Source organism: Delphinus delphis, chromosome 8 (genome assembly GCF_949987515.2).
Source record: "Delphinus delphis chromosome 8, mDelDel1.2, whole genome shotgun sequence".
In the NCBI taxonomy this organism is placed as follows: Eukaryota; Metazoa; Chordata; class Mammalia; order Artiodactyla; family Delphinidae; genus Delphinus; species Delphinus delphis.
The window spans coordinates 82,737,936-82,763,343 of record NC_082690.1 but is presented as its reverse complement, the minus strand read 5'-3'; the positions used below and the strand labels follow the sequence as shown (position 1 = coordinate 82,763,343).

The window sequence follows — 25,408 nt, the reverse complement described above, 5'->3', positions numbered from 1 at the left end:
TACTTGGATGTGAGGAATTATTAGCCACCGTATTTTTAATCAACCCAGCAGAGTTTCTATCACAATGTTTTCCCCATAATATCTGATACTACACTGCATGTTTGTGTTTGTTTTATTATCATTTTCTCCCACTGCAGTTGGTGGCGATGTATAAATTACCTTATTGCTCACAAGTATTTAATGATCACCGAGGTGAGTGTTGTATTGTGTAGTTTGGTGATCCACACAATCTGTTGGAGAAGGAGAGAACGAACTCAATACATTTTCTTTCTTTCTGTTCCTTGGGTTAACTCCTATAATACTGCATAGAAACCAAAAGTTAAAAGATAAACCAATGTACTATTCTCCTGTGTGTTCAGAACTCGGGCAACTTGGCTCATTAACACTGGTTAGCTTAATATTGTCCCCTACGTCTCACAAAGATTACTAAGTCTTCTTTACATGACTCATAAGGCTTTAGTATTGTAATTATGAAAATCAGTCACTTTTATTTATGAGTGGATATGCTGAAAACTGTTTCTCTCATCAACTTCATTAACCAATCCTTGTTTAGTATTTCTCCCCATAAAGGAAAAAAAAAAAAGTAATGACTCTGGCTGATTGGATCCTCGGCAAATAGGAGTTTACAGTAGGTTTTAATTTGATTATTACCATTTTGTGGTGTACTTTTCTTTTACTCTTCAATGAATAAATTACCTCAGGCATACGTAGTTAAAGCCCTTAATTCATATTACAGATACTTCTTTTCTAAATGCCAATCCATGAATGTGCAAATCAGGAGTACACACTTGCCTCCATTACCTTAGAATGTTAATGATGGTAAGGTGTACCTTATGTGGTCACCGAAGCTCAAAGGTGGCAATTTTCTTCTGTGGAGAAAAAAAGGTAGAATAACATTGATCTATTTGGAGCTGCTTTGAACTTCTTTGATTTGGTTTAGGAGTGGGATTGGCCAGACTTTTTCTATAAAGGGACAGATGGTAAATATTTTAGTCTTTGTGGGCAACCTGGTCTCTGTTGTGACTACTCAACTCAGTCATTGTTGCAGGAAAGCACGTGCAGACAAAACATAAACAAATGAGCCTGACTGTGTTCCAGTAAAACTTCATTTCCAAAAACAGGCAGCAGGGCAAATTTGATCTTTGGGCTGTAGTTTTCTCACCCCTGGTTTAGAATTTAGGGGTGAGAGGGAAGGTGCTGTCTAGTGTAATGGAAAGAACACCAGCAAACAGAATCAGGTGACTTGGTTTTCAGTCCTGGGTCTGCCAATTTGGTTTAACACAACGAACATTTATAGAGCATTTACTGTAGGGATGGAAATACTGAGCACTGTGCTGCCACTGTCCTCTCCCTTACACGTCAGCAGGCGGCACAGTTCAATCACAGCCCTTGTTCAGAGTCCAGATGCACTCCCAGAATCCTTCTCACACACAGTGTTGCAGGTAGCCAGTATCAGTGGATTGGAGTGGCTGTGTAATATGCAATGACTTGTCACTCCTGAAACACTATGTGTCATTTACTGTGCAGCGTGATTAGCATATTAGGATTAGTTAGACTTAATACTTACCCTAAGTAAGTATTAAGGGCCTCAGAATCCAGTGCCATTTCACTAGGTCATATCATTCAACACTGCCGAAATCTCTAAAATGGGGATACAGGATCTTTCTCACTGGACTGTTGTGAGGGTCAAATGAGGTACCGTGAGAGAAAATATTCTATAAATGGCAAAACATACTTATTTACTAAGTGAAAGCACTAAACAGGTATCTATCAAACCTCATTTCATTCCTTAAAATTTGGACAGCGCCTGGGATGAGGATCAAATTCCTGTAAACTTTCAAAGTTTACATGAAACCTTAGCACCTGGGACATGAGAAATTTCACCACCCAAAAAATGACTTTATTTTGAGAAATTAGGCCAAACATTTCACTTCTGCAGAAGTGATGTGTGAGTTGTGTTGCCTAAGGTGTCCTCTGTTCTCTAATCTTATAGATGCCAGGTACCAAATTCTTCTGAAGTAGTTCCTGAAGGACAAGCATCCCAATGCAATAATAGTAGGAAACACTTTCAGCGGAGACGGCAGTGAGTGGGAGCCTTCAGAGAAAGCTCTTTGAGAGCTCGCAGGGGACTGTAATGCTTTTTGAGTTTCAAATGACAGAAGTCAACTTGGTCTCACCTAAGGAAAGAGAAAATTTATTTAAAGAAACAGAGTTGTCTTTGGGAACTCAAGGCAATAATGCAGCCAAATCAAAGAAGTGGCTGGAAGCAGAACGTAAAAGCTGTGAGGCTCCTCTGGATATCACTTTAGTTTCTCTGTGTGTCATTGTTCCTTGCCTTGCTTGCTCTCTCTTTGTGTGGAGTGGTTCTCTCTACCCCAGTCTATGATGGAGAAAAATTATAATTCTTCATCTTCCAGATTTCTATGTTAGAGGCCTCAACCCACTCAACTCTTGGTTTTAATTCCAAATGTCTAGGGATGGAAGTGTATGCAGCAAGTGCCTACTGGCTCAATCAACTGGAGTCAGTGATTGCAAAGTCAATGATTGCAAAGGCGTTTTAATGAGTTACAGGGAGATGTATTTCCCAGAGAAAGGATGTAGGAATATGGGGCAGATACTCCAAAAGATGTCCACTTTAGGGTTCCAGTGAAAAGATGCCCTTCTGGCTTAATAGTTTATGGCTGTAGTGATGGGTATAAATTTTGGTTTAGGGGAATAAGGTGGTTCTGGCCATGTCCCCTCCAAGAGTTTAATCTCAGAGATATTGACCTTTCTCAGGCCCTTCATCCTGGGCCTGGATTTTCACAGCCTGTGTCCTCTCTAGTGCAGATTATTAAGTTCATATGTGGACATGGTGACTAATAGGTGTTCTGTCAAGTGTCAGTAAATTGATGATAATAATACACAGTTCTGTAAAATTCTTCTGCAAAAAATGTGTGTATCTCCAATGTTTTCCCCTAGATCTAATGAAAATCTTTCTAATAAAGTGAGTGTTCAGAATATTGCACCTTCTGTAAATTCTTGTGCTTTCCCAAGTATATCAGAAATCTTTGAAATAGAGAATATTTGTCCTTGTGTGTTTACTTCTTCCCTTTGTCCCTGGCACACTGCTGGGCTTATGACAGCTGTCCCCCAAATATTTGCTAAAGTGGCTTCTCTGGTAGGAGGCCAAGAAAATGGAATCATAAGAAAGAAGATGGCATCCTAAGAAAGTGATCTGAGAGAGAATCCTTAAATACAAAATCTGGAGAGGAACTAAGCCTCTAAACTAATGTGGTAGACTGGATATTTACCCCCCGCATATGTCCATATCTTAATTTTTCGGAAACCGTGAATGTTACCTTATATGGCAAAAGGGAATTTTCAGATGTGCTTAAATTAAGGATCTTGAGGTGGGGAGATTATCCTGGATTATGTGTGTGGGCCTGAAGTAATCATAACACTTCTTATAAGAGAGATGCAGGAACAGTCAGAGTCAGCAGAGACGGCCATGTGATGACAGAGGCAGAATTGGAGTCGTGCTTTGGAGATGGAGCAATACTCCACAAGTCAAGGAAAACAGGTCGTCACTGGAAGCTGAAAGAGGAAAGGAAATAGACCTTCTTCTCAGAGCCTCCAGAAGGAACCAGTCCTGCTAACACTTGACTTTGGCCAAGTGAAACTGATATAACTAGAGCTCCCAAACTGAAAGTCATAGGCCAAATCCAGTTAGTATATCTGTTTTGTTCGGCCAGCGTAGTATTTTTTTTTTTTTTTTTTTTTGTGGTACATGGGCCTCTCACTGTTGTGGCCTCTCTCGTTGTGGAGCACAGGCTCCGGACGCGCAGGCTCAGTAGTTGTGGCTCACGGGCCCAGCTGCTCCGCGGCATATGTGATCTTCCTGTACCGGGGCACGAACCCGTGTCCCCGGCATCGGCAGGCGGACTCTCAACCACTGCGCCACCAGGGAAGCCCAAGCGTAGTATTTTGAGAAAGGAAAATAAATAAGCCAAACTTTAAAATTTAAAAAATTGATGTGTCTGACATAAAAATCTAGATTTTTGGTTTGTTTGTAAAACAAAAAACAAAGATAAAACCCAGAGATCTAGAAATACAGGATCTGCATTTCTGTGTGGCATTCATCCCCTGAATCTGGGCTGCAGCTCCTCCCATTCCTGGGATTTGTGCCTGTTACCTATCATTTCCTCTACTCCCTACCGTATCTCTCATTTAAGCTGAATTATCAACACAAAATTGTCTTTGTTCTTCCTAAGTAGAGATATATTTCTCTGTATTCATATTTGTAGATAGGCTGAGAAAAAACAGTCATGATAAATGTACGATGCTCATGTAAGATGTTAACAAAAGGGGAAACTGGGTGTAGGGTATATTGGAGCTCAACTATTTTTGCAACTTCTCTGTAAATCTTTTTTTTTTTTTTTTTTTTGCGGTACGCGGGCCTCTCACTGGGTGGCCTCTCCCGTTGCGGAGCACAGGCTCCGGACGCACAGGCTCAGCGGCCATGGCTCACGGGCCCAGCCGTTCCGCGGCATGTGGGATCCTCCCGGACCGGGGCACGAACCCGTGTCCCCTGCATCGGCAGGCGGACTCTCAACCACTGCGCCACCAGGGAAGCCCTCTGTAAATCTTAAACTATTCTAAAATTAAAAGTTTACTCAATGAAATTGGCATATTTCTTTATGAAAATGGAGAATCTGATTATGTATTTAACATGCAAGCAAAGTGTTTCTCTGTTGAATGATTCTTAGTCTATTTCACTCATTGCAGTTCTCTCTAGGCCTCCCTGAGCATGCATTTGTGGCCTGCAGACATCTGCATTTTACAAATGAGGATTCTGAGGCTGGGAGAGAGAAAGTGACTTGCCCATGGTCACAGAGATAGTCTGGGAGTTGCTGTGAGTGCCCCAGGCTTCCTGACTGACTTCCAGCCCAGTGTTCTCTTCTTCCTGCTATTGTGGGGAGTAATGGTAATAGGGAGGTGCATAATAAGGTCAACACTCTAGAATACAGTGGCAATCTCACTTACCCTTCTAGAATCCTCTACTGGAGGAGAAGAAGCAGAATCAGAGCAGCCTGCTTGCTTGCCATTTGCTTTTTTTTTTTAACTTCCCCCATTTATATTTTAAATCTGGTGCATAGGGAAAACATTTGACATTTGTCCAAATACCAAATGTACTTTGGATTTTCTCTCTTACATATTAGCAAACTTCAGCTATGCGCTAGAACGTTTCCTCTAAAAGCAGGAACCTCAGGGTTTGAGAAGGTTGGAGCAGAGTAGCTGGGACTGGGCTCAGGTCTTTGTGGAAGCTGTTGGGTAAAGGCTGAGAGGCAGGTGTTCAGTGCGAGCTCCTGCCATGCTGGGAGGTGAGGATTAAGGGATTAAGTGGATTTGGGAGGTTATGACTGCTTGTAGAACACTGTGCATTCACAGCCTTGGGTCTGAAGAGCTGTTGGTGTGGCAGGCTCAGAGCTGGCCAGAAGGTCGAGGTCAGCTGTTAGAAGATTAAACAGGCTCAGAAATGGGCTGGTTCCTGGCCTTCCTCTGGCCTTAGCTCTGCAAGGCTATTTCCATGCTAATAACTTTCTCTGGGATCTGAAATGGAGAGCGTAATGGAGAGATGTAGCTTTTCTAACTTTTCCTAAGGTTGAACACTCAAGGTATGCGGGCAGAAAGGGAAAGGGAAAAGTAAATGATAATGATAGATGCAATTGTATTGAGTGCATCTTATGTCCTCACGTAATTTATGTATTATATATGCAAGCAAAGTGTTTCTCTGTGGAAAGAATACACTTCAGTCTGTCTCATTCATTCTTTGGACATCTCTAAGCCTGAATTCATGACCCCTGAACATTTTCATTTTACACATGAGGATTCTGAGGCCCACACAGAGAAAGTAACTTGCTCAGAGTCACAGAGGTAGTCAGGGAGGAGCTGTGAGTGGAATCCAGGCCTCCTGACTTAGTTCTAGCCCGGTTCTCTCTTTTCTTTCCTGCTGCTGAGGGGAGTGATGGCAATAGGAGAGAATATTCTGGAATTCATGCTTATGAGAGTATAGGCAGTATGGTGTAATGGCTGGAAACAGAAGCTCTGGAGCTGATTGCCTGGGCTTAAATCCCAGCTTCACCACTTATTGGCTGTGTGACTTGTGCAAATTATTTAATCTTTCTAAACTTATTTCTTCTTCTGTGAAATAAAGATAGTAATAAACCTACTTCAGAGGACTATACAAGGATTAAATGAGTTAGTTATAAAATAGTACCTGGCTCATAGTAGCTTCCATATAAATGTTAGCTATAAATATTATTGCTATCTTGAAAATGAGGACCCAAGCTCGGAGAGGTTACATAGTTTGACCAACAGCACACAGAAAGGAGCCAAGCTGGGGTTTGAACTCACATCTCTGCTATCAATCATCTATTATATTACCTACCTATTAGCAACTCAGGTTTGCTCAGACCAGGATTCCTTGGCTACCTGTCTGGGCAGCCCATGGTATGTAAACAAAGTTTCTGTGTTTATACAGGTAAAATATTGATAATCTCGATAGGTCTTAGATCTTTCACCTCCTCCTTTTAAGTTCTTGCCTTGAATATGTTTTCCTGTTTTTCTATGTGAAGAGAAATAGGAGAAGTAATGATATAAATTTCAAACTCAGTAGGCTAACTGAAGTACATTGGTAGGGAGTAACACTGAGTGCAAAAAAGAATGCTTACCATTGAAATGGGCAAAAGACTTTGTCTTAATGGTTTCAGATGGAGAGAAGAAAGACAATGCTCTGATCAGGTCATTTAGGCGTAATCGCTGGAGGCTAGTATGGGCCAGGTGCTCAGGACATAATTATAATACATTTGTTGTCTTCAAAGACCTTCCATTTGAATCTGTTGTCTGCAGTTATTTAATCTCTTCAGTCTGGGTCCATTCTGCCCTTTATGAATCCCCATACTTTATATAGGCCCTTAGCACACCAAAGAGTATTGATCAGGATTGTGGAAGGGTCTGTCTGAACCCTGGATTATTCAAAGAACAGCTGAATGAACTGCTAATCTTCAGGCTGGAAACAAGAACATAGCTGCTCTCCTTACTTGAATGGTGTTCAAACAGAAAAGAGATTAATTTTGTTTTGGATGGTTCCAAAAGAGAAAACTGGATGGAAATTGCAGGCAAACAGATTCTCGGTTCAGTTTGAATCAATCCATTTATACCACTAATGGTACTACTAAGTGCCAAGGGTTTACCCAAAGGCAGGCAGAGGCAGACAGAATCCCTACATCCACAGAGTTACTAACTTTTTTTTTTTTTGATCACCAGAACTGCCATCTAGTCTTGACATAAAAATGTTATAGAGAATATAGATGTATGTGATAGTCTACACTTTGCAGATAGCCTTGTTTGAATGATCTAGTTTGGTTGGCAAAGTGTTTTGATGGCATAATGGGAGATATTCTGAAGAGAGACTAAACATAAGGGGTACAGGGTTCTAATTCTGATCCTATGTGATCTCAGGCCTCAGTGTTAGCACACAGTAAATGGCAACACAGAACTAGATGGCCTTCAGTCCTCTCTCCATTCTGTGAGTCTATTCAGCTTTCATTTTGTTTGTTCTTAGATCTTTGTACAGTCAAAAAGTATAATCACATCTGTTCGTGAAGAGCAGAGCAGATGATTATTATGAGAGGCCCACTGTTTTAACATGTACTCATTCTCAATTCAAGAATTTCAAATTGAATGGAAAAAAAAGTCATTTGGGAAGAATAATTATTTTTCTTTAGAAATTTAATTTTAATTTTTTTCCAGCCTTATCAAGATATAATTGACATAAGTTTAAGGTGTGAAATATGATGATTTGATATATGTATACATTGTGAAATGATTACCACTGTAAGGTTAGTCAACACATCTGTCACCTCATGTAGTTACCTTTTTATTTATTTCTATTTTTATTTATTTATTTACTTTTTGTGGTGAGAACTTTTAAGATCTCTTTTAGCAACATTCAAGTATATAATACAGTATTGTTAATAATAGTCACCATGATGTACATTAGATCCCCAGAACTTATCATCTTATAACTGGAACTTTGTATCCTTTGACCACCTTTACCCATTTCTCCCTCCTTGACCACCTGCCCCTGGCAACCACCAGTCTGTTCTCTGTGGTTTATTTTAGATTCCACATGTAAGTGAGATCATACAGTATTTGTCTTCCTCTGACTTATTTCAGTTAGCATAATGCCTTCAAGTTTCATCCATGTTGTTACAAACGGAGGGATTTCCTTCTTTCTTTATGGCTGAATAATATTCAATTGTGTGTACATACCGCATCATCTTTATCTCTTTATCCACTGACAGACACTTAAGTTATTTCAAGGTCCTGGCTATTTTAAATAATGTTACAGTGAACATGGGGGTGCAGGTATCTCTTTGAGATAGTGACTTTATTTCCTTCTCATATATACCCAGAATTGGAATTGCTGGATCATATGGTAGTTCAGTTTTAATTTTTTTTGAGGAACCTCTCTACTGTTTTTCATAGTGGCTGCACCAATTTACATTTCCACCAACAGTGCGTGGGTTCTCTTTCTCCACATACTGGCCAACACTTGTTATCTCTTATCTTTTTGATAATAGCCCTTCTAACAGGTGTGAAAGGATATCTCATCATGGTTTTGATTTGCATTTCTCTGGTGATCAGTGCTGTTTTACCTTTTCATGTACCTGTTGGCCATTTATGTGTCTTGCTTGGAAAAATGTCTGTTTAGGTCATTTGCCCATTTTTAAAATAAGATTTTTTTTTTTTTGGCTATTGAGTTATATTTTGGATATTAACCCCTTATCAGATATGTGGTTTGCAAATATTTTTTCCCATTCCCTAGGTTGCCTCTTCAACTGGTGATCAATTCTTTTGCTGTGCAGAAGATTTTTAGTTAAATGTAGTCCCATTTATTTTTGCTTTTGTTGCTTGTGCTATAGGTATCATATCCAAAAAAATCACTGCCAAGACCAATGCAAGCAGCTTACCCCTATATTTTCTTCTAGGAGTCTTATGGTTCCAGGTTTTACATTCAAGTTTTTAAGTCACTTTGTGTTAGTTTGTGAGTGGTGTAAAGTAGTGGTCCAGTTTCATTATTTTGCATGTGGATATGCAGTTTTCCCAATATCGTTTAATAAAGAGACTATCTTTACCCCACTGTGTATTCTTGGCTGCCTTGTCAAATACTAGTTGACCATATATGCATAGATTTATTTCTGGGCTCTTGATTCTGTTCCATTGGTCAGTGTGTCTTTTTAATGCCAGTATCATACTGTTGTAATTACTGTAGCTTTGTAGTATAGTTTGAAACCAGGAACTGTGATGCCTCTAGCTTTGTTCTTCTTGCTCAAGTTGGCTATTCAGGGTCTTTTGTGGTTCCATACAAATTTTAGGATTGTTTTTCCTATTTCTATAAAAGATTAATTTTGACATTGAATCTATAGATGGCTTTGAGTAGTATGGATATTTTATTTATTTATTTATTTTTTGTGGTACGTGGGCCTCTCACTGTTGTGGCCTCTCCTGCCACGGAGCACAGGCTCTGGACGTGCAGGCCCAGCGGCCATGGCCCACGGGCCCAGCCACTCCGCGGCATGTGGGATCCTCCCGGACCGGGGCACGAACCCGTGTCCCCTGCATCGGCAGGCAGACTCCCAACCACTGAGCCACCAGGGAAGCCCCTGGATATTTTAACAATATTAATTCTTCTGACCCATGAACGTGAGATATTATTCCATTTATTTGTGTCTTCTTCAGTTTCTTTCATCATGGTCTTATATTTTTTATTGTACAGATTTTTCATTTCCTTGGTTAACTTTATTCATAGCTGTTATATTGTTTTTGATGCTATTGTGAATGTGATTATTTTCTTTAATTCTTTTTCAGATAGTTTTGTTGTTAGTATATGGAAATGCAACTGATTTTTGTACGTTGATTTGGTATCCTGAAACTTTGCTGAATTCATTCATTAGTTCTAACAGTTTTTGAGTGGAGTCTCTAGTGCTTTCTACATATGAGATTATGTCATCTGCAATCACAGGCAGTTTTACTTCTTCCTTTCTGATTTGGAAGACTTTTATTTCTTTTTCTTGCCTGATTGCTATGTCTAGGACTTCTGGTAATGTTGGAATATTCTCTGGTGAGAGTAGACATCCTTCTCTTATTCCTGATCTTAGGGGAAAAGCTTTCAGTCTTTCACCATTGAATATGAAGTTAGCTGTGGGCTTGTCATATATGGCTTTTATTATGTTGAGGTACATTCCTTCTATATCCAATTTGTTGAGAGTTTTTATCATGAAGGATGTTGAATTTTGTCAAATGATTTTTCTGCATCTCCTGAGAAGAATAATCCTTGATATCCATATGCTGGGAAATATATCAGCTCTAGTACTTAACTAGATTCCAAAGGTTATGAGGAAAACTTCCCATTGAGTCTGAGTTACAGGTAAGACATGCTAAGAGCTTTCTGGGAATAAATCAATTTTAGTGTAGACTGGGAGTTAAGAGTAGGAATAAATTAAGAAAATGATGATACAAGAAATGACAGAAGGTCTATTTTAGGGAAAAAAGAACACTAAAATCCAGTAAAATTCTTACTGATATTCCCAAATGAACAGTAAGCACAGGTGATATTTATAGAAGTATTTAAAAATAGATTTCTAGTAATGTTACCACTTATATTATGAAAATACACATGTATGTGTCATGAGCAAGTAGTTCAAGAGCATGGAAAAATCCAAAGTTGTGCCTTTGTTAGACAACATTTTTGATTTTTAAGTATGTTTCAACATTCAGGTGAAAAAAAAGAGTTATTATCTTTAAAAGTAATTTAAGTCATGAAGCATTTTCAGAGTGCACCCTTTTGAAAGAACTCATAGATTTGGGAGAACATGTAGTCAAGTGATAAAGCAAATGTAGAGAGAGCCCAGAAAATACAGCAATTCTCTCTAGACTGCCAACTCTTTTTAAGAGAACTATTTCTCTGAAAAGTTAATTGGCAAGTAAGTTAAATGTAACCTGTTAAGTTGCCTAATGTGCTGTCACATGGACTTCAAGGTTCCCATCCCAGCAATGGAGGAGGTTTCTGGTACAGGTGACACAGCAGTGAGTGACAGATGAGATGCCCTATTGCCTGAGGGGGAGCTTTGAGAAGGCTGGAAGTTCTTGATCAGATTTATTTAAGTGGCAAAGTACATAGGGGCTAGCAATTTAGGAAAGGATATTTGTTGATCTTACAATTGAATTTCCACAGCCCCAAATTCATAGTTCTCGTCTTGACTCTTAATTCAAATTTGAAATAAAAATTAAGATTTGGTTTTTAAGGCTGCAAATTGTGAATGGTCTCACTGTTTCCCAGCTTACCACCCTCCCACACCTGCTCCCACCTTCTCAAGTCAACAACTTCTCTTTCAGAAAACACAGGCGAGGTGGAACTGTTGTAGCACCTGCATAGGCTGGCAATAAAGTGGACAGTCTTGATTTAGTACCCCTACCTTCCTGACTCTCCTCTTAATAATGAAACAATTAGACATAGAGTTAGGTACCTGCTCCATGACACTAAAGTGATACCGGCTCTGCTCTTGCAGGCCATATATCTTACAGGAGATTGTGTTCCATTTAGTTCTCCTACTCCATCATCTTGAGACTTCCTTCTCCTAAGTCTAGGTTTTCTCGTCTGTAAAATGACAGGGTTGCTCTAGAGGACCTCTAAGTCTATTAAAAATGGGAAACAGCTTACAGCCCCTGCATTCAAGTTGAATGAAACCGACAGAGCCCAGAACTAGGAATACAGGGTTGGGTGGTGACAGGCCTCAGGCCCCAGCACTCTCCATTCCTGGAGCTCCCTTATGCAGGAGAGCAGGGATCAGTGGGGTGTCCCACAATGGTTTGCAGCCTGGGCACATGTACACACAGACGTCTTGAATGTCTTGGTCCTTCAGGTCAAGGGTGGGCAGCTCAAAGTGTCCACTGCTCTTTATTCTTTGATTTCACTGAAGGAGCAGTGGCTGGGCCCCAGGCCTCGCACGGTGCAGTCAGTGCTGTCGCTGTCACACTTGCCACAGTGACATTCAGAGGCTACTGGGTATGTATACAGGGAGTCTGCATGGTGAGCACAGCCAGGCACTTTGACCGTCTCATATATCGACTCCTTGAAGGTACATGTTTTCTGGATGTTGGACTTGGCTGGATCCTTGTACACTAGATCCTGAGTGGTTTAAGAGAGAGAGAGTTAGGTTACAATATTCTGCAAGTTTCTGTTTGGCTTAGTCAATATGAGACAGGGATTTACTACTGCTTGCTCTAATATTTGCTCTCAGAAGATCAGCTTCTAAGATACTTAAGCACAGGAAACTTGACCTCATAAAGGAACATTTATACCGCTTTTCTGAACTGCCCTGGAAGTGTTATAGAAAATATAACTGTCTCTTTTCTCTCTACCATGAGAGTACCCACATATTTAATATTTCTAAAACTCTGTAAAACCTTTGAATTTGTATGGCATAAAAACATGTAAAGATAAAGGGTATCTTTAGAAGATATGACCTTAGCAATTTAAGGATGAGTGTTTTTTTTTTTTTGTACCTCGTAATCTTAAGCTATATTAATGACTGATAAAAACATAGCACTTGGAAAGAAAAATATTTCCAAGTACTCTTTTCTGTGTATATTTAAGAGAGGAATAAGAGCCGTAAGTTAAGTTATTGATATTTTGCCTAAAGTGTTTGGGAAATCTCATATTGGATTCTGGATATTCTGTTGCCTTTTAGGTTCTTCCTTGCCACTGCCTTAAATTCTGTACCTTTGTGAGATTCTTAATCCAAAAGTATATGATAACAGTTTCACTATCAGAACATCTAAATCAGGCCAAATATATTTCACTCGTCTACTTGCCCAATGAGAAAATAATTGGCTTTGAGGGAGAAAGGGGACTGGGGGTTAATTCATTTCCCTAGCTGGCCACTGGGTCTATATCTCACCCAAAGTGCAGTAAGTTGAGTTTTATTGATCAATTCATTTAATATCAAACAAAGTATTTTCTTTAAAAAGCAGCCAATTTCAATTTCAGTTTATCAAACTTCTGCACAGCCAGGTACAACAGAAAAATGGCAAAGAAACACTTTTGCCTTTAACTGGTTTATTTTGAAGAAACTGTGAAACTGTAGACAAATGGTTTAATACCTGTATTCCTTAATTTTCTTAACAGCATAAAGAAGGGTGTGGGTTTGATGATTCATTTTGGTTCTAATCTACAGGGATTGATTGCTCTCAGGCTGCTCGTTGGTATTGTATTAAAGATGGGCCAATAAAATGATTTTATAATTGGCTGCTTGCATTTTTTATTTGGCTTTAAAATGAATGTTATTACTCTCCCTGTTGCAGAGGTATGCCTTTTATTATTGCAATTGGCTTTTTAAGACTATTGGCAATATTCCATGATTAAATATAGATATGTACTCATGCCCATGTTTATCCCTCAATAGGTAAAGCTAGCAGAAAAATGCTCTTTTAAAATGCAGAGTTGGCACATTACTGAAGCATTCATTTACATCAGTCTGAGCTGTCCCAAATTTGTTTTACCCAAATTAAATCCAAACCCAAACATCTAAATGGTATCATGGTAATTTACCTCAATCACAACACAGACAGTGTTGACTAAAGGACTCGTGGCTGTTATTCAGAAGAGACAAAATATTGACAGAGTGGGAATAAATGAAGCCTGCCTCATCCAGACCCTCAGCACTCTCACTTCCTTCAAAGCAAAGTACCTACCTGGGTGTAGCAGTAGCCCGCACACCACGTGGTGTTGATGCTTTTGCAGAGACCACATTCCTCTTTCTCCACTGTGATGATGATGTTGGTTAACTCACAGCTACTGCAGCAGATTGCTCTCCAACAAGAGAAAAGGAAGCAAAAACTACTGACTTCATCCTAGGCTGGGAAGCAAACAGACATCCAAAGTATTTTAACTGTCATGGACTTCGACCCAGTCAAACTGAACTGAAGTAAACCTGCTCCCCAAACTCCACCATCACATTCAGCTTCAGCAAGCACTCTTTGACAAAAGAGAAACACAGTACAGGTCAGAAATCCTCATATAATTTTTTAAGGATTAAAATGTCACAGGGTATATATCTGAAAAAGACAAAAACACTAATTCAAAAGATACATGCACCCCTATGTTGGCAATTTACAATTGCCAAGATATGGAAGCAACCTAAGTGTCCATCAACAGACGAATGGATAAAGATGTGGCATACACACACACACACAATGGAATACTACTCAGCCACAAAAAGAACGAAATTTTGCCATTTGCAGTAACATGGATGGACTTGGAGGGCATTATGCTAAGTGAAAAAAATCAGACAGAGAAAGACAAATACTATATGACATCACTTATTTGTGGGATCTAAAAAATACAACAAACTAGTGAATATAATAAAAAAAGAAGCAGACTCACAGATATAGAGAACAAATTAGTGGTTACCAGTGGGGATAGGGAAGAGGGGAGGGGCGATATAGGGGTAGGGGAATAAGAGGTACAAACTATTAGGTATAAAATAACCTACAAGGACATATTGTACAACACAGGGAATATGGCCAATATTTTATAAGTGGAGTATAACCTTTAAAACTTGTGAATCACTATATTGTACACCTGAAACTTCTTTAATATTATACAGCAACTATACTTCAATTAGAAAAAATGTCACAGAGGATTACCTTAATATAAGCATTTAAGGGACTTCCCTGGCAGTCCAGTCATTAAGACTCTGTGCTCCCAATGCAGGGGGCACATGTTTGATCTCTGGTTGTCGAACTAAGATCCCTCATGCTGCGTGGCACAGCAAAACAAACAAACAAACAAACAAAAAAACAAACCATTTAAAGCTACAAATTTCCCTGTAAGTGTTGCTTTAGATTCATCCCCAAATCTTAATTCATGTTGAGCTTTCATTATTCAGTTAAATATATTTTCTAATTTCTCTCTTGCTTTCTTCTGTGACCCATGGGTCATTTGGAAGCATGTTGTTTACTTTCCATATTTGGAGGGATTTTCATGACTTTTTGGTTATTGATTATTTAATTCCATTGTGCTTAGAAAACATACTTTATGTAATTTCTATCATTTTAAACCTTTTGAGATATATGTTATATCCCAGCCTATGGATTGTTTTGTTGAACATTTGTGTGCATTTGTAAAGAATGTGCATTCTGCTGTTTTGGGGTGAAATGTTCTAAGGGTATTGATGAATTTAACCTGATAGTGTTGTTTGACTCTTCTATATACTTTCTCATTTTTCTGTCTGCTTGTTCTATTGATTACTGAGAGAAGAATGATGAAATTTCCAACCATAATTTTATCCATTTCTTCCTTAAGGCTTATAAGGCTATGAGTTTTTGCTTTGTGCACGTCGAAGCTCTGTTATTAGGTGCATGTACATTTTGTATTTTTTCATATTCTTGCTGAATTGACCATTTTATTTTATGAAATGTTCCTCTTTAGGCATGGTAATATTCCTTCTCCTGAGCTCTATTTCACCTGGTATTAATATAGTCACTCTAACTGTATGATTAGTGTTTTCAAATATATCTTTTCCCATCCTGTGTCTTTGTATTTAAAGTGCATTTCATATGGGCAGCATATAGTTGAGTCTTGCCTTTAAACAAATCTGGTCTGATAATCTTTGCCTTTTAATTGGAGTGCTCAAAATCTTTATGTTTAATATACTTTTTTTTTTTTTTTTTGTGGTACGTGGGCCTCTCACTGTTGTGGCCTCTCCCGTTGTGGAGCACAGGCTCCGGACGCACAGGCTCAGTGGCCATGGCTCACAGGGTCCAGCCGCTCCGCGGCATGTGGGATCTTCCCGGACCAGGGCACAAACCCGTGTCCCCTGCATTGTCAGGCAGACTCTGAACCACTGCGCCACCAGGGAAGCCCTAATATACTTTTGATAATCGTGGGTTTATGGTCATCATATTGTTATTTGTCTCATTTATTTTTTGTTTTTCCATTTTTCCTGTCTTCTTTTGAATTAGTTATTTTTTAGTATTTGTTTTATTTCCACAATTGGCTTATCAGCTTGCTTTATTTATTTGTTTGTTTATTCTCAAGTTTAAAATACATACTTTATCTCAGTAATATTCCACTTCACACATAATTAAAGTATGTATCTTGTAACATTTCATTTTCCTCCACCTTCATCCTCTGTGCAATTGTTATTTATTTTACTTCAACATTATTCTACCCTCAATACATTGTTGTTATCTTTGTTCTAAATAGGCAATTATATTTTTTAAACACTTAAAAAATTAGAAAAGTCTTTTATATTTACTCATATATTACCTTTTTCAACACATATTATTTTTCTTCTGCTTAATGAACATTCTTTAAAATTCTTTGTCATGCATATTATCTGGCAATACATTCTGTCAATCTTAAATTTACTAAAAATGTCCTAATTCAACTTAATTTTTGAAGGAATTTTTTCTAGTTATAGAATTCTAGGTTAGGAAGTCTGTTGGTAGTTTTGTTTCAGCACTTTATATTCTTTATTTGCATTGTTTCTGATAAGGATTCTGCAGTCTTATATATTTATCCTCTCTATGTAGTGTGTCTTGTTTCCCTTTGACTGCTTTAAAGATTTTTATCTTTATCATAAATTTTCAGCCTGCCTTGCTGAATTTATGCTTATTTATGATGTGCCTTGGTGTTATTTTCTTTGGGTTTTTCCTACTTGGGTTTTCAGTGAGCTTCTTGGATATACAGTTTATAGTTTTTATTAAATTTGAGAAAATTTGCAGATAATTGCCAAATATTGCTTATCATTGCCTTGAATACAGAATAAATAAAACAATTAAGTTTTCTTTGGCCTCTGTTTCTTGGTGTTCTGACATACCTATCTTATTTTTAAAAAGAATCAAAGTAAAGCTTGGAACAGAGATCAGTCTCAATTTTGGTAGGGGTCTCTAAGACAAGCATTTTTTGTATAGCTGTCATAAGTTCCAGTGTGATAATTTTCTTGACATCGTGCTCCTCTGCTAGACTGTGAACTCCATGAGAGACTAGTGGGAACAAAGAAGGAGCTCAGTATTTTTTTAGTGAATGAGTGAATAACACATGGTCTGCTAACTCAAAGAGTGAGGCAATATTGATTTCTCAGAAACACTAAGACAGGTGGAGACCTAGTCAAGCCAGGGGAAGGCGGGAAAGAAGCCACACTAGACATGTTGTCAGAGATTACCTCTACAATCTCAGTCCAAACTGCAGTAAAGCTTGGTTCAGGGTGTCTAACCAGATGGGTTGGTTCAAGAACAGCAAGAAACTGCCCACCTAGACCTCTAGCATGACCCAGCAGAAAGGCACAGATTCTGGGGACCCAACTATATTAGTTTGCTAGAGCTGCCATAACAAAGTACCACAAACCAGGCGACTTAACAGAAATTTATTGTCTCTTAGTTCTGGAGGCTAGAAGTCCAAAATCAGCAGATTTGGTTCTTTCCAAGGGCTGTGAGCAAGATACTGTTCCATATTTCTCCCCTAGCTTCTGGTGATTTGCTGGCAATCTTTGGAGCTCCTTGGTTTGTAGAGTATCCCCCTGATCTCCGCCTTGATCTTCACATATCATTCTTTCTGTGTGCATCTGTGTCCAAATCTCCCCTTTTTATAAGGACACCAGACATATGGGATTAGGGACCCGCCCTACTCCAGTATGGCCTCATCTTAACTTCACTAGTTATATCTGCAATGACCCTGTTACCAAATAAGGTCACATTCTGAGGTACAGGGGTTAGAACTTGAATATGTGAGTTTTGGTGGCGGACACAATTCAACCCATAACACCAACAGATCTGAATTTGAATCCTGTCTCTTTCTCTTACTGACTTGACATGTTTTCACATCTGAAAATGGGCATAATACTGCTTATCTTTCAGGGAAATTATAAAGATTAAATAAGATAGTGTTGGCAGAGCACTTAGCTCAAACCTAACACATGGTAAGCACTCAATACATTGTGGCTTTTACTGTCCTAAGCTAAATGCACATTGATTTATTGAATAATTGTGCTCCTCCTGAATATAATTGAGAAAAAGCCCATGTTTCATTTGATTCATTTGTCCATTAGAAATAGACCTGGTTTCTTTGAAATGTTTGCCAGTTTCCCTCTCAGGTTGTTTCTGGGGCAGCAGGAAGACAGCCACTGAATCTCAAGTACTTAAATAATTAAGCCCAAACAAGAGAAAGCTGATAATAAACACTTTTCTGTGCATGATAATTGTGGAGCAATATCTTCTAGATAGTTAACTCTAAAGGCTTTATCGATTTAACTGAAACCTAATCAACTAACAACTCAGAAATACTGTTGGAAGCGCTTCTCCAGAGAGGCGTTGTAATTAGCAGCTCGCCCCCTTCTGGGCAGTGGGGCTGCCACCCTGCTTGTGTTTGGTGAAGTAATTTTTCAGCCAAGTGATCAATCCCAGAGGACATCGTTTCCCTTCATACAACTCCCTCCATTTTGCGGGCCACAGCAAATTAACCCCAGCCTTGCTCCTCCAAATGGTCAGGACCTGAGCCTCCCTTCTCTTTGGAAGTGAAGGGCACACATTTAGAAATTGTGAGATTTTGGAATGGAGATCTGATCGTCTTGACTCTTCTGTGTGGTCAGGTTAGGGCTTCAGTTGCCTGGATCTGCTTCTACTCTTTCTCCCTAGTGTAACCGAGACTGGTTTTTAGTTTCTTTCTTCATTTATTTCTTCCATGATGTTCTGGATGGACAGTCTTTCATGAATGAGAATGCCTTTTTTCCATTCCCAGTTTTCATATGGAGGGATTTTCCTTAAGAGCTGTCCTAGCCTCTCTGGAAATCCTGCTCCACCCTTGGGATGATGGAGGGTTTTACCTGATTGTAAACTTGGAAGGAAATGCTGGGTCTGCTTGACCTGGCTCTGCCCTTCCTTCCTTAGACATGGACTTGCCCACAGAGAACATTCCTCCACTGCTCTTCCTCCTTTCTAGTGGGAGCCCAACCTCTGCCTCAGTGGGTGTCCACCTAATTTTGGAGAGGAGTTAGTAGGCCAGTGTTGTTTTTCACAGCACGCTGTGTTTCAATTTAGCCTCTTTCAGTAATAAGGGGGACATGTGGGATTCCTTCTGATATACTCCTCGTTCTGTTTCTCAAAATTCTGGGGACTCAGGAATGGATAATAGAGTGATATTTATTTGAGTCTTATAGGAGACAATGTTGGCAAACCTCTGAGAGTCAGCAACACAGTTGGTCTCTTTAGCCAAGTGGAGATGTCTGACGAGGAACAGTTTCCATGTATCAACCAGGGATTAGAAAATCTCTACTTAGGGACTTCCCTGGTGGTACAGTGGTTGAGACTCCAGGCTCCCAATGCAGGCGACCCGGGTTCGATCCCTGGTCAGGGAACTAGATCCCGCATGCTGCAACTAAGAGCCCGCATGCCACAACTAAAGATCCCGTGTGCCACAACTAAGACCCGGCACAGCCAAATAAAAACAAACAAACAAAAAAAGAAAACACAAAAAAAACTTTATCACATTAAAAAAAAACTCTACTTATAGAACACAAATCCAGCAAGGCAATTGAATATTAGACACCCAAAACCTTTAGGGAAAGCAGAAGAAGTAATATTTATAAGGAGCCATTTAGTAAGTGCCAGGTCTTGTGGTGAGCATGTTAGTCACATAATTTCATTTAATATTGAAAAGGATGTGAAACCAGGTAAACATCAGAGAAGATGTCATTTTGCCTTGGTAAGTCTTGTGAGGAAAAACGTGGAACGCTAATCCTTTGTCATTAAACATAGTCTTCCAAAGAGTACGATACCTCTGAGTGGACCATCTTTAGGCACAGAACCAAAGGTTTTCTAGTTTCTTTCTTAGGTGAATGGCTCTTCTAATACTAACCCTGAATTTAGCCTGGTGAGATACTCATGGTTTAGAGATGGAAAGGATGTCAGATGATGAATTCCTGGTACTGAATTCTTTTTTACAGAGGTGGAACAGATCCAGAGAGGTTAGGGAATTTGCCCCAGATCACACTGCGATGCAGTAAGAGAGCTGGGACGAGAAGTGCAGTCGTGGAGACCTAGGCTGGTGCTCATTCTGCTCTGTCCTGCCATCCCTGTACCTGGGAGTTATTGACAGCAACCAACCCCTTCTACCACTTACTCTATTTTTAAGGCTATCCGCTGCTGGTGAATGGGAAAACAGTCTGAACCCAAGAGTAGCACTTTAAGGTGAGCCCTCCATTTACTATTTATTTCTCAGTGCCTTACGCCATTCTTACCGTTCCTAGGAATTAGCATCCACTCCTTTTCCTTTAGGATTGGGGCAGTACACAGCCATCAGATGGCAGCTACCACTTGTCTTGTTGACAAGGCAGATAGTATTTCAGTGAAATTATATTCTGTAGCATGGGTCACCATGACAGGATATATGATAGTACATAATTGGGGTGTTTACCAGGCACCCCATTACACTTTTGAGCTGTTCACCGAGATTTATGTTTTCCTATTACCCTTGTTGGCAAGGGTTACCTTGTTACCCTTGTCTTGTTGGCAATTTGTTGAAATTCTCCAATGGTGTAATCATTTCTTAAATGCTTTGCCTCTGGTATATTTAAGGAAATCAGTCAGTGTATATAGTTGCTGACTTAGTTATTTTGGAATGATTTGAGAATCATTTGGGATTAAGGCCCAGCTCAAATGCCACCTTTGGGATGTGTTGAGGAGCTGTTCTTAAGATCCCCAGTCTGGACCAGGGGCTCACCTTTTTGTTCCTATGTACCTTGCATTTTCCTCTGTCAGAGCTCTTATCATCCTGCACTGTTACTGTTTGTTTACGAGTTTTTCTCCTTTGCTAGAAGGTGTGTTTTTTTTTTCTTTTTTCTTTAAGGTGAGGTTTTTTAGAGTCATATGAACCTGGGTTCAAGTCCTGATTCTGCCACTTAACAGCTGTCTTAACTGTCTAGATCTCAGCCAGCTCATCTGTAAAGTGGGTCTAATAATATCCTTCACAGAGAGTTTTTGAATATTAAATGAAGACATGTATTTCAAGTGCAGAGCATAGACAGGTACAATGGAAGCATTCAATAAATGCAAGTTAGCATCTGCTTTTGTTGTTGTTGTCCTGGTATAATTATTAATAACTCCCCTTTCACTCTACAGATTATCCTCATTTGAATAAGTTATGTTGCTTCCTTTTACTACATAATCTGTTAAAGAAATAGACATCATTACTGTCCAAGAAAAGCATTTATCTAAATGTATAGACCATGAATCAAAATCTTAATACCTGCTCAGCAAATAATTTCTTTCAAGTTAATTTATTGGGCTGTCAAAATTTTTGCCCATACATGTTTTATCTCTAATTTGAGGTAAAGACGTATGTCGTGGCTTGTGTTGTAGCCAAACTCCCAGGGAACACCCCCATGCCCAGAAAATTGTACATATTTACAAATCCAGAGCATGGTGAACAAAGTAGAAAAAAACACGTAGCAAGCCTTCATGCATTTAAATTCTGTGCCATGGAGTTCTCATTCTTATCACAGAGAGTAAGTCAGAGTAAACATTGCAATAATCACAGGACCAAAAGGGAATTAATTTTGTCTGTTTTCCTGTCTGTAGGAAAGGTGATACTTGTTATAACTTCAGATTGATGGTTATACTGGCTCCTCTTTTTGTTGCCAAGCAAGGCAATACAAAGTGCTTCCCAAGGAAGATGAGTATGGCTCACTTTGGAATCTTGTAAAATAAAGTTTGTTCGTTTTTTTAACAGAGTTTATTTTTTAGCATATATGTATGTACGAGTATATATATATATATATATAGTCAATATTTTGAGTGGGATTCAAAAATCAGTATGTCTGTTTTATATCAACCACATTTTTAAAAAACAAAATACTTTTTTTGTATTTTAGTATTATAGTATAGTAATATTTTAATATTTAAATAAATTACTTTAAAAATACTTTTGGGGCTTCCCTGGTGGCACAGTGGTTGGGAGTCCGCCTGCCGATACAGGGGACACAGGTTCGTGCCCCGGTCCGGGAAGATCCCACATGCCGCGGAGCAGCTGGGCCCGTGAGCCATGGCCGCTGAGCCTGCGCGTCCGGAGCCTGTGCTCCACAACAGCAGAGGCCACGACAGTGAGAGGCCCGCGTACAGCAAAAAAAAAACCCAAAAAACAAAAAACACTTTTAATTACTATTATCCTAGGGTAAAGCGCAGTGTGTGTCACATGGTAGGTGCTAAAAATGAATGTATGATGAGTAAACAAGTGACCTTCAAATTGCTTAAACTCTTCCACACTGATGTTATTACCCCAATTTACCTGATATTATCGTAGTGTTTACTTATCTTAGTCTCTTTCCTCCTGGAGCTTCTAGTCCAGGAGATGTTGCTTTCATCCTCACCAAATGGAGAGATCGATGTGAGATAGGTGATACAGGTATAATGTGTGCTTGGTCTGGTGTCTATCCCACCCTCTCCCCTAGCTCCAAAAAATACCAGTTGCCTGTCACAAAGTCAGCTCAACCGACCTCTACAGATGTTTAATAGTCAGAAGGACCAGGCTACAACCATCAGGGCTCAGAATAAGTGCCAGAGCTTTTCCTTAGCCTCGTGGGTACGTTGCCCCTTCTGAGAACTGATTGGGGCAGGCCTGCCATTCTGTGGGACACAGTGAAACAGCTATGCTAGCTGTTAAAATACTGAAATACTTTTTTTCCCCAGGAGTAAATAGTTCTGCTCTTAGCCCCCTGAATAACCACGCCCCTCCCACCGGCACTCTGGCCATCTTAGACCCTCTCCAGGACCTCCTGGACCCCCTTATGGTCCAACAACTGAAGAGTTAATGCCTGGCATGGCAGAGGGAGTCCAGGATGCACCCTTTCTGATTGCTCTGGTGCCTGCTTCCCAGCTGCTAAATACTTTTGAGTACCACCCCTTTTCAGGGGGTAACTGAGCTGTTCCCTGAGCTCCTTCTTGGTCCTGCAGGTTTCTCCTTCTTTCCCATCCTGCTGATGTTCTGTTTTGGCCCTGCCAGCTCCAAGTCTGGGACCTAGTACCCCCTTCCTCACTGTGCTCCAGCCCCTCCAGTCCTCCACGTGATCTGTCCCTAGTCCCTCTGCATGCAGCAAGTCTGCCAGTGATTGAAGGCTCCTCCCTTCATCCAAGCTCCTCTCAAATGTCATGTTAATGGGTAGACCTTGGCCTTTAATTATGGGCCCTTCCCCTTGGGGCAAGTTTGCCAGGCATCCTATATTGACAAGACATGTCTATTTTTTGACTTGCATCATATATTGACTTTGTTAGGACATCCTGAGCATACTGATTTGAGCTTTTTTTCCAAAAAATTGCAAGAATATGACAGGGCTATTTTTCAAAATTTAACTGGGTATCCTGATTTTTCCCCCCTTAAAACCTGGCAACTCTACCTTCCTAGCTTGAAGACCACAATTTTACCCTCATTTCCTTGTATTGCTATTAGTTTCTGCTGTTTGTTTTCTCTCTCTGAGCTAAGGTTTTGCCGTCTATCTACAATGCTGTATGGCCCAGAGGCCAGGTGGTTTGCACCAATTCCATGCTAACTAGCACACAACCAATTTTTACTGAATGAATGGATGAATGAAGAGATGAATGAATAAAAGAGTTTGCTCTGTAGAATTCTCTTTCTCTTTAGGACCCCATTTGGAATATAATAGGGCCTTTGAGTCTGAAAAATAAATAACTATGATGGAAACTAAACCCTGTTCTGGGGAAGCCAGGCTGCTTTATACCTCCACTGCTCTGTATTTAATTACCTTTTGTTTTTCCCTTAGCAATTAGTAAAGTGTCAGTCTGTCTCACATGTGCTAAGGAGAACCAAGAGAAGATGTTTTTGTCCACACTTGAGCCAAAGTGTTAAAGGAACAGTAGCACACTTGGGGTGGGGGCTGGGGGAGAGCGGAGATAGAAAATAATTAATATTTATTGAGCAACCATCAAGTACTTTTTTAGACATGATCTCATTTTGTCCTCGCAGTAACCCTGCAAAGAATATTCTAGACAAAGAATCATGTTTAGCCAGGCTAGGTAACTTGCTCAAATCCTAGAGTTAGTAAATAGCAGAACTTGAATTTAAACCTAGGTCTTTCCATACAATACCATCCTGCCTTCTATTGCTAGAAGCATCATGGTGGTGGCAGTGGCAGTGGCAGTGATAAAAGACAGAGAACTCAAGGGGAAGGTAACACTCTAAGGCAGAGCCAGGCCCACTCATTCCCTATCTTTTTCACTCTCTTTCTCTCCTTTCTGCCTTCCATTCATTCTAGAATATTCCTGGCATAGTTCCGTATTCTCAGGATACTGATGAGCTGATGAATAAGATAAACACAGTCCCTGAACTCATTCAGTTGTATTCTAGGGCAGGTTATAGAGACTGAAAAAGTCATTTCAAGCATGAAGTAATTACTAAAGTTATTTTGGAAACATAAGGAGATAATGGGAGAACGGCAGTTGTTGGAAGGGTGGGGATCAGCAAAGGCCTCATGAAGATAGTAACATGTGGGTTGAAATGTAGGGATAAGAGTAATTTAGGGCTTCCCTGGTGGCGCAGTGGTTGAGAGTCCGCCTGCCGATGCAGGGGACGCGGGTTCGTGCCCCTGTCCGGGAGGATCCCACATGCCGTGGAGCGGCTGGGCCCGTGAGCCATGGCCGCTGAGCCTGTGCGTCCGGAGCCTGTGCTCCGCAACGGGAGAGGCCACGACAGTGAGAGGCCCGCGTACAGAAAAAAAAAAAAAAAAACTAAAAAAATAATAAAAAAGAGTAATTTAGCTTTGCCAAGAGTTGGAGGAACAGTTGTTTCAGGCATAAGAAACTGCTATAGGACAAAGAAAGTGCAATAAGTTTGGCTTATCCTTCTAAAGAGAAAGCTGTAGGATCCCGGTTTTATTTCATTTAGAGAAGCAGCCTGTTACCATAGGGAGAGGTCATGACTCCTGAATTCTCAGGAAAGGATCTTACGTGGAGAAATATTTGGATAGAGAATGAGGCAGTCATGCAGGCTGGTTTGATTACAAAAGTTGAAGGAGACAGAGGCAGAAAGTAGAGATAATGACATGAGCAAATGAAGAACCAGGAAGGGACATTTAAGTTTGTATCATTTGATAAAGAATATCTCCAACTGCAGTGGCAGCTCTGCCTTTGCTGGTTTTGAAATTGTATTTGGAATGAGGAGACAGTAAAGTTGTAAAAAGTTACTCTGCACTGGCAAAGAATACATTGAGTGGCAGTTGGGATTGTGATCAAATCCAGTCTCCCCACTTCTCCAATTATAAAGTGTTTTCCAAAAGTCTAGGTAGATAGGCTG

At 39.8% G+C, this 25,408-nt stretch overlaps 1 protein-coding gene across 1 annotated transcript in view; it reads right to left on the bottom strand.

The window, feature by feature from the left end:
• Positions 1–12,004: 12,004 nt before the first annotated feature.
• FSHB (follicle stimulating hormone subunit beta) overlaps positions 12,005–25,408 on the bottom strand; it is a 132,517-nt gene continuing 119,113 nt past the window's right edge. Inside the window, exons 2-3 of the mRNA XM_060019693.1 lie at positions 13,801–13,959; positions 12,005–12,235 (exon numbers count right to left, since the gene is read on the bottom strand). Coding sequence (XP_059875676.1) covers positions 12,005–12,235; positions 13,801–13,959 — 390 coding nt within the window. The remainder of the gene's footprint in view (positions 12,236–13,800; positions 13,960–25,408) is intronic.